Source organism: Raphanus sativus, chromosome 2 (genome assembly GCF_000801105.2).
Source record: "Raphanus sativus cultivar WK10039 chromosome 2, ASM80110v3, whole genome shotgun sequence".
Taxonomy (NCBI): Eukaryota; Viridiplantae; Streptophyta; class Magnoliopsida; order Brassicales; family Brassicaceae; genus Raphanus; species Raphanus sativus.
The window spans coordinates 31642722-31655477 of record NC_079512.1 but is presented as its reverse complement, the minus strand read 5'-3'; the positions used below and the strand labels follow the sequence as shown (position 1 = coordinate 31655477).

Below are 12756 nucleotides of genomic sequence, written 5' to 3'. Positions count from 1 at the left end.
AAAACTTCAAAAAGTTTAAAGCGTGTCCTCCTTACTTTGACTAGCACAATCTAGCATTCTCCTAATTTTTTAGTCAAGCTTAAAGTTTGGGCTTTTAACTTGAGAATAAGAACCTACATAAATTGAGCCGATGTACTACTACTAGTGATAAGGCTCGGTTTGTAGCAAAATATATCTTAGTTAGTTTCAACTCGGTTATATGGGCTTGTAGCTCTGCAGGAGAAAAAGAGAGTGTATAGTCTTTGGTTCTGTTTGGGCTTAGTATTGCTACTAGATCCTAAATTTTTACACTTTCAAATGAAGTTGGAGAATATGCTAATACTACGTTTCACACGTTTAACCCAATATGCTCAAAAAATGTTGGGTCTTGAGCAAATTGTTTGATTTGTGCTTATTTCAGTTCAAGTAAAAAAAAATGTCATCCGGTATAAAAATTTCGGCACATACACCAAACCGAATTTTGCGCTCTAAATAGGAACGGGGAATTACTGTATTTTTTTGTTTAAACTGGTTTGAAACAGAATAACAGATTACCATTTGTAAAACAAATTTAGAAACAAAATACAAAAAATTGATGGTCTTTTTCTCCTTGCAAATACAAATATTTGACGAACTGTTAATAAAAGAACTCTTCTATATGTAACTGATTTAGCTTTTATACAACTCTATCTACAGTGAATGAGAGATCAAAACATGAACAATCCCAAGTCCCAACATGACCCAAAGTTTCCATATTTCATGTTCTTCTGTAACCGGCCAATCTGAGTGTAGTTGCATCAACTTCAAATGTTCAAGGCACTCGAGGCTAATCTTGGTCGAGATTCATAAATTCGTAGGCATTTACTATTCACTCAGAGGTAAACCGACGAAGAAGATTCTGAAGAAGGCGAGGAGAGAGAGGAGACTCCCTCCAAAAAGACATATTTGAAGAGCTTTCTTCTTCTTCCTCGGGCTTAACCATGTGAAATATTGTAGACTGGACTCCAAAATGGATTCACCATCAAGGTAATACACCTACCAAAAATCAACTGTTGAGATCAAGCAAACAAGATCTTCATCGACATAATATTATAGTATCGGAACTTACAGGTAAGCTGTTGAGAAGAACTAGTGCGAGAGAGACGTGAAACGTGCAGGTCAAGCTCCTTTCTATGACATCCGGTAAGGATTTGAAGAAGTAGTTAAATAGCCAACGAGGTTGGTACGCGGTTAGCTGAACTGAACGAGACATGGCGATCAGATCACCGATAAATACAAACGTCCCGACACAACTCGAGGCATTGAAATCCAGATCAAGTCTGGAACAATCCTGTGATGAGGTTCTTATATAAGTGATCTCTGTCCACGACACGCCTGGAGATTGCATTGCTTGTAAACACATCTCCCCCTGAAACATCAAATCATCAAAATTCATAGAGGAGGAGACAAACAGTAACGACTGTTCTGAAGGATAATCTCAAGTAACACTCACCTGTGGACACACACAGCCACTATGATCATCAGGCTCTGATGTTGTCACCCATCCATCACCGCATTTGTTAAGCTTGACGATATCCTTAGCATCCAAACAAACAGAAACCTCTTTTAAAGCAGCTACACCCGAGCATGGCAGAGTTGAAAATGGAGTGAGATCCCCAGGACAAACATATCTGTTCTCAACCATCTTCCCCTTGAACCCTTCTTCAATCAGAGAGACAGGGACACAGTAACCCTTCCCGTGATGAAACCTCCTTGAGCCTCCAAACGAAGCATTCGACGTCTCAGTGTTCTGCTTATCCAAAATCGCTGCCAGTTCAAGCCACTCGCTAGGTTTATAAACCCGAATCCCATCCAAGGACACGATAGCATCTCCAGGAGACAAGTAACCAAACAACGGAGACTTAGAAGGCACATCCACAACCTACAAAAAAAAGAAGCTGAATCATTAAAGCTTTTCCACAAAAGAAATCTCAATAAACCTAAATAAGAAAAACGCACCACGAGGCTTTCACCGTGCTTGTAGAAGGGAGACAGCATCACAGGCAAGAGAAACAAACCGAACGCGCAGAGTGCACAGAACTACAGAAAAAGAAACTTCATTCACAAGCAAGATCAAACTACAACAGTGAAAGACAAAAAAAAAAAGAGAAGAGAGAAACGAACCACAGCGTTATGCCAGATACCAGCACAGTAAACACGAAGAGCGTTAAAGCTGGGAAGTGACTGCAAGAGATCATGGTCGAAAGCTACAAGACCTCCCGGAAAAATCGCTGCGATGAAAACAGCAATGTACTCCATCTGTATCCCTTCACTGCCGCCACTCAATTCACAACAAAAACGTATAACTAAAGCAGCTCATGTAATATAAACAGAGCGTAAAGGTAAGAACTTTATACCTAGCAGCTGCAAGAGCATGACCAAGTTCATGAACCAAAACAGTAACGACAGTTGAAACAAACACATAGACGAAGCCCGAAAGTGACACACGCTGCAAACAAAAACAAAAAAGTAACTTTTAGCTTTTTTTTTCGAAATTAGGGTTTTTTTTTTAGGTTAAGTGAGAGCTCACTCACGGTGGAAGGAGAGAAACCGAAGACGGAGGAAGCGAGGCGGTTGGAGAGGGGTTTAGGGTGGAACTGAAGGAGAAGGAAGAGGGTGACGAGGAGGAGAGAGGCGACGCCGAATCCGAGTCCGATCGAGAACCAGATCTTCATCGCGCCGGAGAATCGTCTCCCGAGGCGGGAGATTGGTTCGTTGAGCATCGTGATTTTGAGATCGCAGTAGCAGCACGAGGCTTCGTTTTCAGCGTTGCCGTTGCCGCCTCCGTCTCGCGTGGGGAGGACGGAACCGTCGTCGTTTTCGCGGTTTCTTCCGAATCTTCTCATTCGCCGTCCGGTGATTTCCATCGGTTTAGTTTGTGATCGGATTTTGTTTTTTTTTTGGTTTTAAGTTTTAGAGAGCTGGTGTGAGTTGATAAACCCTTTCCGGTTAGGGTTGGACCGGGTTGGTCCGGTTATTGACGTAAGGAAGAAGACGGTATTTAGGTGACCTGAACAACAATAAACTATGGGAAATGAAAGCGTGTTTTTGACGTGAAGTTAATGAGGTTCGAATCTACTAATCACTACGAATCTTTGACGTAATCAGATTTATTTCCATTTTAGCTGATTATTATCCGGAAGATTGATTTATTATTTATGGATATGGGAGTTTATTTATTTTCTTTTTGTCAACTGGATATTGGAGAATTTGATCTATTATCTATCTAACTAAAATAAAAGTCAAAAAGCTTTACTTTTTTTTTTTAATTATAAGAAGAAAAGGTGAATTATATGATTTATGACGATGCATTTCCACACCTCTTTTTTTTTGTACACGAACCGAAACAAATAAAAAGGAATTTTTATAAACTGAAAAAATGAGGAAAATAAGGATAAAGATTAAGAAAAAATAGGAAATAAAACAGGGTGAGCTTCTCGATAGCTCTTGCTCCACTGGTTCTTGTTGGCCCATTTGCACGAGCATCACAAGCAAAGCCACACGTGCTTCATCCCCCTCTCAAAAAGAGAAAATCGAAAACCACAAAGAAAAAAATAGAAGAAAGAACCAGAAATTACTCGGAGTCGGTGTCCAAATCCTCCATACCTTTCAACCCTCTCCGTTTCTGCTGCTGCTGCAAATAAATTACAGTAAATTTCAATCAGAACAGTTTTCATACGCCTAAACGTCGCTTATGAGACGACTGAACATCTCTCTTAACCAGTAAAACTTGATCAAGATTCAATAGTAGACATTAAATCAACAGTGACTGAATAATAATGATACAGTGTTCTCAATCAACAATATAAACAAACAAAAGATAAATGTTTTTGAACATATTAAAGAAAACAGAGAAAAGCCAGCTTGAGTTTTATTTTTATTATGTTTTTCAAACATTACTTTGCAAACAAAATATAAACTAGTGTTCTTGTCTCTTTTCCTTAAAGAAAGAGAGAAAAACAGTTCATTATTCCCTGCATTAGGTGGGATAGTAGGTCCCATGTCTTGTCCATTTTCTTCATTCCAATAAAAATACACCACTATTATGTCATTAATAATAAATAAGGTCCACTCAAGTTTGTCTATAATTCACCACCATCTCTGCCACATATAAACTATTATTATGTATAAATATAATACACATAAGCCCATCTATTCCATCTTCTGTTCTTCTATTATATAAGCTATTAAGCTTTACTTGTTTTAAAATCTCTTTGGTTATTATCAAAAAACTAAGAGCTAAAAAAGGATTAGTAAAGTTAATTGTTTACCTTCTTCACATTTTTCTTCTCCCTAACATCATAACGGTTCTTGGGTAGATCAGATAACCACAGCCCTGGAAAACAATACTGTCCACAAAACACACATATTAACAACTTTCATTTTTATGATTTTTTACAGTGAGTTACCAAAATTGATTTAGCTAATTAAATATTTTTTACCTGGAGGGATTTATCAATGTTCTTAGCTCGTTTCCTGGGTCGATGAGGAAGCTTTGTGCCTTTCATAACCAAGAAATCTTCTTCCTTCTCTTTCCTAGACAAGGCAATGTAGATCCTTGGCCACTCTGTTACTTCCACATGCGCTGCTTTCTCTCTCTCTCCACTGTTGTTTGTCTCCAGCTCTGGATGAGCGTGAGCCATTGATTCTGATCTGCTCACTCGTTGATGCTGTTGATTATGGTTGTGATCCAACCCGTTTTGTCTCTGGTTCTGATGATGATGATCTCTGACGCTTGATCTCTTCTCGATTTGGTCAGGAGACGGTGGAGATCGCTTTGAGCCTCCCGATCTGGACACCGTACGGCCGTTATTGATGTTCCTTGATGGTGATCCGTTGGCTGATCGATCTTCTTGATTCCTGGGCATGATGATGACGATGGTGAGCTTCAATCAATCCACAGGTTTGTTTATTTATTTATTTATTTAAAAGTTGAACACTTTGAAAGAGTTTTATGAACGAAGAAAGCTTTTTTTTTGGGTGTGTTAAATATGTAGTACCCATTACTACATATTTAAGAATCAGAATCAAAACGCAGACCAAATAAAAGCAAAGATAATTTTTATCTTACAGGGACCAAAACAGAAAATAACAGGAAATCTAAAAATCGATTAATATTCTGATTTTCAACGAGGAAGCCATACTTCAAGCTTTAGATTAGGTCAAAGAAAGGCAAGAAAAATACGAGATCTTATAATAGTTTTGTTATAAATTGAAACCTTTTTTTATATATCTCAACCCAAAACCTCAAAATACAGAAAGAATAGCCTTGGAGAAAAGCCAAAAGACATTAAAACTCTGCATCTATCTCTGGGTGATCCAAAGGGTATTAGTGTAACTTCGTAAAAAGAGTATTGGATCACCAACTTTGATAAATGCTTTGCTTTTTAGCAGAAGATGGAACCAACCAAACAAGACCTGGTTTGGATCTAAAAAAAGAATTAAAGTAACAAAACAAAATTAATTAAAATCAAAACTCGAAAAATGAAAAGTAGTATTTATCACACATAATGAACAAGTCACGATCAGAGAAAAAAATAAGAAGAGCTTTTTACAGTAACAAAATCTAAAGAAGTTTTGCAAGTGACAAATCTGTTAAAAAGACAAATCAAAGGTAAAAATAATAAATAAATTCAAAAAATATGAAAATTTCATAAGAGAGAAGAGGAGTAGGGCTAAACCTGGAAAGGAAGATTTCCTTGCCGCCGACGAAACCGTTTCTATGGTTCGAACTCCGGTTAGAGGAAACCGGATGAGGAGGAGGTGGTGGAGGAGGAGGCATAGACGGATTTGCAGATCTTCTTAAAAGCTTGTTCGACTGAATCTTCCCATGTCCCGAAGAAGACGAAGAGTCATCGGCAGCCGCGGCGGCGGTGGTGTTGGTGGAGGATCGGATCTCGGCTCTAGAGACTCTCGATCGCTTCCGCTGTCCCCACTGTAACAGCACATCTCCGCCGCGCTTGGTAGTAGGGGTGGGATCTGTTTGCTGGGAGGATCTGATTCGCACTCCTCCTCCGTCTAGCGATGTGAATGATCCGCCGTTGAATCCTTTGCCGGCGATGGAGTTGGGTGTAATGGTGGTGGTGGTGTCTTCGTGGGTTGATCTTGAAGGTGAAGGTCTTAAGTAAGGCTTCTTTGCTCCGTTTGTGAGGGGAAGAACATCTGGGCTTACTCTCTGATACCTAAATCAAATATCAAATCAAGCGTTAATAATATGCGTTTTTGTTCTTCTATGCGAGTTAAAGGTTTCTGAGAGTGTTTTATTAATGGGTGGCTAATCTCAAATCAGACTCTTATGAGGGAGAAGAAGCTCTGAGATTTTTTTTTTTTATAAAAGCTTAGAAAATTTCTTTACAAGTTTGCTGCTGGATTCAATATAGTGATCAAATTGAAAACTGCTGCAGAGATTAAAAAAAGGTTTTGACATTAAGATCATAAAAACACCAGATCCATAGAAACCATTAGAGAGATTCAAAAACCAAAACAAAACGAGAAAAAGAAAACTCAAATCAGTCGGATGGTCAGCGTATCCGGAAGAAAGAACAAAGCGAAGATGAAAACAAAACAAAAAACTCCGAGAAGCAATTTTTTTAAGAAGAAGAGGAAGAGAAGAGAGAAACCTCATCATTATACCCCAAGTGAAACCCGATTCGAGTTCTGTAATGGTAATGTTTTTTTTTTCTTTCGATTTCCGATCTGTGATTATTTTCAGAAATCTAGGATTCGTTTCAATTGTCTCCGCACGTGATTTATTTTCGATCAGACAAAACACAACCACCTCACGGTTCTGCTTTCTCGTATCGATCAGCAGAGAATCAAAAGGAATATATAAGAAGGAGAATGAGAAGATGAATATATTTTGTAGTAACAGAGAGAATAAGAAGAAAATAAGAAATGGAGGCTCTCTGCGTAAACAGTGAGAGGAAGAGGAGAGGAAGAAGAAGGCGGAAGGGAAGGAGAGAAAGATAGTGGGTGCGTTATTGTGTCTACTACTTCTTTTATTCTTCTAAGTTTTCTAATCCAGTCCTTCAACTTTCTGTGGACTTTCAATTCACACTCCAACTCTCTTCTCTTCTCGCTTATTATGCAGCCTTGCCTTACGTTACAAATTCCGGCCCATCTTTAGGCCCACTACACGGTCTCTTTTGTAGCCAGGCAACGTGTGATTATAGCGTCTCCACCGTACACCAAAGTTGACAATAGACCCCCACGCCTACTTTACACTAACGTCGAAGAAACACATACAAACTGAAATTATTCTCGACAGGTCAAATGGTTAAATAAAAATTTGTTGGGTAAACCAAATAACCCAGTATTATTAAAACTGAACCAATTACAAACGAAAACCTGAAACCCAAGTACATCAGATCAGCACATAAAAGGTAAAAAGATCTGCATACAAAGATAGATTGATTATAGGTACTCAAAGCAAAGAGTTTTATCACAAAGTTTCGCAGCAACGAAGAACAATATAACCGACCAGAGAAATATCCTTTCCAATGCGACTGACAGGCAAATCACTCCAGCTTAACTCCGTAGACTCATATCTAATGGGGCTGAGAAAGTAACTCCTCTTTTGGATCTTGTTCTGACTTAGCGGAAAAGACGTGGAACAGATCTTTTAGGTACTTTGCCTTCGAGCTTAAGTCTCCTATAAGACTCTCTGATATGGCAAGGTCTGATAGGTCCTGAGTCGTTCCTTTCCCCCATTACAACTCTAGCTGCAAACCCAATTTTGTTCTATCAATCGACTAAATAAACTTTCACATATATTATTATTATGTTCAAATTTTGAAAATGTTAACCTGTTTCAACTAGTTCACCAACAAACATCTTTGCGATACCACAGTTCACAATTATAACTGGCATACTGATCTTCTGACTCCCTGTCACTCCCTGCAATAACTGCATCACAGAAACGCAAAAGCTATATGGTTCATGTCTTAACGAAAAACAACAACATGATTTCGATTGTGTTCAGTACTCCTTTACCTTCCTCATGTTTCCTTTTTGAAAAGCAGATCTCCTAAAAGATTCATATCTGCTCATTTGATCCTCAGTGAACTGCGACAAAATGACCCTGAAGTATTCATCCCCACAATCAATCAATCATGTTCAAATGTTTTAAAATAAGCTAATAAAGAAACAACAAGACTCAACTGCATCTTGGCCATCTTAGCTGGATCAGCAGTAGTTGGATACTTGGTTAGCTCAGTTTCCATGTTCTCTTCCTCTTCTTCTTCATCTTCATCTTTGTTCTTCCCTTCAGCAACAACAACAACGGAGGAGGAGGTTTTAGATTTCTTGTTCTGACGGCGAACACCACCACCCACGTCTCTCTCACTCTCCTCCGGAGCCTGGTCGATTTCAATCCGTCCCTCCTCATCGCCTCCGCCTCCGGGTGATTCCGGCGGTGATTCGTCTTGCTCCTCCTCCTCCTCTATCGCTGCTTCAAACGGATCCTTCGAATGCTTCATTTTTTCCCTGAAACCTATATCAAAATTAATCGAATTCTGAAACTCGATAGCAACGAAATCAATTAGTGTTTTCGAGGATTAGTAGAGACACGAAACCATTGGCGAACCTTTGATACTCGGATCCGATTTTCAAGAGGCCCGGAGCGCAACTGGGAAGCTCCAAAAAATTTCAGGCGGATGCTATAGGAGGGATCGTGATCTGTTATGGGACAAAGGACAAAAAAAAAATCTACAACCACCAAAACTAATCTATTGTGGGACAAATGTATCAAAATTACGATTTTATCCTTAATGAAACTTCAATATCAACCATTAGATCAAGAATTCTTCACGTTATAACGTGAACCGTCCGATCTGAAATATTAACAAAAATGCCATTAATGAATCTTACCTCTCAGCCGTCGGATCGTATGAGTATGTTTTAATCTTGGCCATTGATTACCTTCCTCTTCTCTCTCGCCATTAATGAATCCCATCACTTCTCTTCTTCTTCATTTCTTCCTCAACCATACTCATAACTACGAAAATTCATTCACTTCACCAACCAAAGCTTTCTTCTTCAACTCTTCACCCACAAAGCTTTACCTCTGTATCTTAGGATCTTTCTACAGGTTAGAACGCCGTGAGACAGCCCATTTGCGTGGTCCTTGGTTCTCAAATCGATTGGTAAGTGTAAACTCTCTTCCTCTCTCTCTCTTTTGTCTCTCTTTTATGCTTTTATTGTTGTTTGTTTCGGTTTAGTCATATAAAATGTATGTTAACCGTATTAGTCAGATTATAAGGTTTGATATAATCTTGTTAGAGTATGAAACATGAAATTGTAGAAGAAATCATTTTCGTCTATCGTACAACTAGTACAACTTGTAACACAAAATCTGTTAACAACCGGTTTTACTGGTACAACTGATGTAGTATTACTGACATTATTATTAAAAACGAATCAGTAGTAAATCTGGTACCACTCTGTGTAAAACATTAAATAGGTGGTATTGGTACAGCTCGTATAACTTGTAGTAGTCATGTGCAAAATGAACGTAGTATAACTGGTCTTACTAGTATAACTTATAACTACTGTGATATGTAAACCAGTCAAACTGGTAATATTAGCATAACCGATATTTTTTGTAACCGTATAACTCATATAACTTGTATAGTATTGTTGGGTTTTACTCATTTTCAGGAACTATGGATAGTAATGGGTCTGTGGTGATATATTTTGAACGTGGTGAAGAGCAACATATTTCTACACTAGTGATGAAAGGAAGATATGAGGAGATTACTTATTCTGAGTTGGTTGATAGAATAGCCAAGAAAATGAAGATCGATGTAGTTGGGACGAAGCTTCAATTGAGTTACTTTCCGCTGGCAATGAATAATAAGAGGCCTTGCTATATCTTGGATGATGAAGATGTTTTAGGATATTTAATGAAGGTAGATAAGAAAAACCGACGTAGTGTCTTGCATGTGGAGCTTAAGGAAATTGTCTTAGGAAATCAGAGTAACGAGATGTTTTCTATGAATGAGGAAAATCTGAGTGATGCCGGAGCTAATGATGACATGGCTGGAGTTGGAGAGTTGGAAATTGTTCCTCATATTCGGATCCCTCATATTCAGGAGGATGAGTTTGAGTATGAGAAAATCAATGAAGAGGGTGATGAAATGGATGATAGGGAGGAGTTGCCGGCTGTTACAGCAGTTGAACCTCCTGTTGTCAATTCAGAGTGGGATGATGGCATTGATATGAGTTTGCATCAAGAATTTGCGACTAGAGAAGAAGTGAGGGATTTAGTGGACAAAGGTGTGCATTCTAATTGTTTTGAGGTTGATATAATGAAGTCGAATCCTCAGGTTTACATATTGAAATGTCGTGGGGCTGGATGCAGATGGTATTTACGAGCTGCAAAGCTGAAGAACTCTGCTTTTTTCTCTATCAGAACTTATAGAAAGATGCATACGTGCTCGCGTGGAGATGCAACTGTCATGAAGAAGAAGAAAAGAGGTACACCAGGCTTGGTCGCATCAGTGGTGCACAATGATTATCCCGGAAAATACAAGACTCCGGATCCAAAGACTCTCATAGATTTGGTGAAGAATAGACTGGGTGTTGTTGTTTCATATTCTACGGCTTTGAGAGGGAAAAATAAAGCTTTGAGTGATTTGCGTGGTAATCCGGAGGAGAGTTTTGCTAGGCTGCCATCTTACTTGTACATGTTACAAAGGATGAATCCTGATACCATTACACGATTAGAAGTGGATGAGAAGAACCAGTTTAAGTATATGTTCTTTGCGCTCGGAGCTTGCATCGAAGGGTTCAAAGCGATGAGGCAAGTGATAATAATGGATGGAACTCACCTGAAGGGTGTGTACAAAGGAGTGCTTCTCATTGCCACTGCTCAGGATCCAGATCATCATCATTATCCCCTCGCTTTTGCAGTAGTAGATGGTGAGAAAAATGCGAGCTGGGAGTGGTTTTTAACCATATTAAAAACTTTGATACCAGATGATCCTCGGCTTGTGTTTTGTACTGATAGAAACCAGAGCATCATCAAGAAAGTACACGAGGTGTACCCGTTGGCGATCCATGGATATTGCAATTATCACTTGTCTAATAATGTCAGCGGAGCATGCAGCAATGTTAACAAGAAAGGAGTTGCCAGTAAATTTCGCCAAATTGCTGGTATATACAACGAGGTGGAGTTCCGAAAATGCTACAATGATTTCAGGAGAACGTATCCTCAAGCGGCCGCATATCTTGATGACAGTGTTCATGAGACTAAATGGGCAAGATGTAAATTTCCGGGAGAAAGGTACAACATAGACACAACCAACACTGTTGAATCTATCAATGGTGTTTTGAAGGAACCAAGGAAATATGCACTGTTGCCAATGCTTGATGTGATCCTGGCAAAGATGACAGAATGGTTTAACAAATACCGTATAGAATCTTTACGCGTACCAGAGAGGCAGATACTAGTCCCGTATGTGCATGGGATATTGCATCACAATTATCCTAAGGCAAAAAAGCTCACGGTGACCGAGCTAAATACATTTGAAGGTCACTACAATGTGGTTGGCAAAGATGGTCATGGTTATTTTGTTGATTTGAGCAACGGAACATGCTATTGTAGGTATTTTGATATTGATCGGTATCCTTGTGTGCATGCACTTGCTGCCATCATGAAGCGTGGAGAAATGGCTGAACATTATTGTTCTAGATATTACTGGATGGAGCAGTGGACTTTGGCATATTGCAGGACAATATATCCAGTGCCTCATCATTCAACATGGGAAAGTTCTGAAATTCCTGAGGAAATCCGATCTAAGGTTGTCTTCCCTCCGTATGTGGAAAAAAAGAAAGGAAGACTACAAGTTACTAGATTCCCATCTGCAGGAGAATACCGTAGGAAGAGAAAGAAGAAGTATCCACCATTGATTGGTGAAAACGAAGAAAGTGGCAGTGATGACAGTGGCAGTGGCAGTGACAGCAGTGGCAGCAGTGACAGCAGTGGCAGCGAGGCAAATGGGAACGAGGGAGGTGACAACGAAAATGATGAGTGAATCTTACTTGTTAACTTGTTATGGAACTTATTTATGTGTTGTAGAATTTATTTAAGTGTTGTAGAATTTATTTATGCCTTGTGTTGTTTCAATCAGGTAATACATGTGCAACATGGTAAAACTTCATAAAACATAACACTCATATATATGTGTTGTCGTACTGGTACAACTAGTAAAACTAAAATAGGTTGTACTCGTATAACTAGTACAACTATGTCTATTTTACTATAATAGGTTCGACTAGTATAACTAGTACAACTATGCAGGTTTTACTATAATATGTCTATTTTAAATATTCTTTGGGGATTTCCATATTAATAAAACAATCAAATAGTCTAATTTTTATGTGATTGGATAGGTTTCTTTATGTTTTGTATTGTTTTTTTTTTTTTCTGGATTTTTAGCTCCATCACAAAAGTTTGCTTAATCTACCTTATACATTTAAGGTTTGTTAACTTGTTTGTCCACATATTTTTGGCAAAACATACATGACAAGTACTTTCACAATAGCGATGATGGCAAAACATCCGGGCAATCACATGTTAACATAAATGAGTGGTACAACTAAGATTATGGTATTTTTTCTTTGGTACAACTAATATATTCAGGTTTCACTGCCAAAGTACAACTCTGTACAAACTAGTATAACTAATAAACTAGTGCAACTTTGTGCAAGTTGGTATAACTAATAAACTAGTACAAC

At 38.6% G+C, this 12756-nt stretch overlaps 4 protein-coding genes across 7 annotated transcripts; 1 reads left to right on the top strand and 3 right to left on the bottom strand.

Annotated features, from left to right (window-relative positions):
• Window positions 1-511: 511 nt before the first annotated feature.
• On the bottom strand, window positions 512-3125 carry LOC108842709 (membrane-bound transcription factor site-2 protease homolog). 2 transcript variants are annotated; one of them, XM_018615702.2, is made up of 7 exons: window positions 2553-3125; window positions 2376-2467; window positions 2143-2290; window positions 1978-2058; window positions 1472-1900; window positions 1088-1387; window positions 512-1014 (listed from the first exon to the last, which is right to left on the bottom strand). In XM_018615702.2, exons 1-7 carry the CDS (start codon window positions 2883-2885, stop codon window positions 844-846), a joined length of 1554 nt encoding a protein of 517 aa, XP_018471204.1. In that variant the 5' UTR covers window positions 2886-3125; the 3' UTR covers window positions 512-843. The 2 variants fall into 2 exon arrangements, with proteins under 2 accessions (XP_018471204.1, XP_018471205.1); XM_018615703.2 differs by lacking the exon at window positions 2553-3125 and having other exon boundaries at window positions 2143-2249; window positions 2376-2442.
• Window positions 3126-3265: 140 nt separating this feature from the next.
• Window positions 3266-6984, bottom strand: LOC108842710 (uncharacterized). 2 transcript variants are annotated; one of them, XM_018615705.2, is made up of 5 exons: window positions 6639-6984; window positions 5700-6200; window positions 4461-4878; window positions 4290-4367; window positions 3266-3649 (listed from the first exon to the last, which is right to left on the bottom strand). In XM_018615705.2, the coding sequence occupies exons 1-5, from the start codon at window positions 6644-6646 to the stop codon at window positions 3593-3595; spliced, it is 1062 nt and encodes a 353-aa protein (XP_018471207.2). In that variant the 5' UTR covers window positions 6647-6984; the 3' UTR covers window positions 3266-3592. The 2 variants fall into 2 exon arrangements, with proteins under 2 accessions (XP_018471207.2, XP_018471206.2); XM_018615704.2 differs by having other exon boundaries at window positions 3266-3652; window positions 6639-6983.
• Window positions 6985-7314: 330 nt separating this feature from the next.
• On the bottom strand, window positions 7315-8729 carry LOC108827070 (transcription initiation factor TFIID subunit 11). 2 transcript variants are annotated; one of them, XM_057003095.1, is made up of 5 exons: window positions 8603-8729; window positions 8179-8502; window positions 8011-8098; window positions 7824-7923; window positions 7315-7739 (listed from the first exon to the last, which is right to left on the bottom strand). In XM_057003095.1, the coding sequence occupies exons 2-5, from the start codon at window positions 8493-8495 to the stop codon at window positions 7612-7614; spliced, it is 633 nt and encodes a 210-aa protein (XP_056859075.1). In that variant the 5' UTR covers window positions 8496-8502; window positions 8603-8729; the 3' UTR covers window positions 7315-7611. The 2 variants fall into 2 exon arrangements, with proteins under 2 accessions (XP_056859075.1, XP_018455922.2); XM_018600420.2 differs by having other exon boundaries at window positions 8179-8509; window positions 8603-8723.
• Window positions 8730-9680: 951 nt separating this feature from the next.
• On the top strand, window positions 9681-12053 carry LOC108820294 (uncharacterized). The gene has a single exon (XM_018593258.2). The coding sequence runs from the start codon at window positions 9681-9683 to the stop codon at window positions 12051-12053; it is 2373 nt and encodes a 790-aa protein (XP_018448760.2).
• Window positions 12054-12756: the final 703 nt, after the last annotated feature.

Bases quoted from the DNA above. Each gene is read 5' to 3' on its own strand.
- LOC108842710 (XM_018615704.2), bottom strand. The intron at 4,879-5,699 runs GTTTAGCCCTAC...CATCATGCCCAG, and splicing joins AAGGAAATCTTCCTTTCCAG to GAATCAAGAAGATCGATCAG. The intron at 4,368-4,460 runs GTAAAAAATATT...TTTTGTGGACAG, and splicing joins ACATTGATAAATCCCTCCAG to TATTGTTTTCCAGGGCTGTG.
- LOC108820294 (XM_018593258.2), top strand. From the start codon at position 9,681: ATGGATAGTAATGGGTCTGTGGTGATATATTTTGAACGTGGTGAAGAG.
- LOC108827070 (XM_057003095.1), bottom strand. From the start codon at position 8,495: ATGAAGCATTCGAAGGATCCGTTTGAAGCAGCGATAGAGGAGGAGGAG. The intron at 8,099-8,178 runs GTTGAGTCTTGT...TGAATACTTCAG, and splicing joins GCTAAGATGGCCAAGATGCA to GGTCATTTTGTCGCAGTTCA. The intron at 7,740-7,823 runs GTTAACATTTTC...TTGGGTTTGCAG, and splicing joins TGGTGAACTAGTTGAAACAG to CTAGAGTTGTAATGGGGGAA.
- LOC108842709 (XM_018615702.2), bottom strand. From the start codon at position 2,885: ATGGAAATCACCGGACGGCGAATGAGAAGATTCGGAAGAAACCGCGAA. The intron at 2,468-2,552 runs GTGAGTGAGCTC...TTTTGTTTGCAG, and splicing joins TCGGTTTCTCTCCTTCCACC to CGTGTGTCACTTTCGGGCTT. The intron at 2,059-2,142 runs GTTCGTTTCTCT...CTTTTTCTGTAG, and splicing joins GTATCTGGCATAACGCTGTG to TTCTGTGCACTCTGCGCGTT.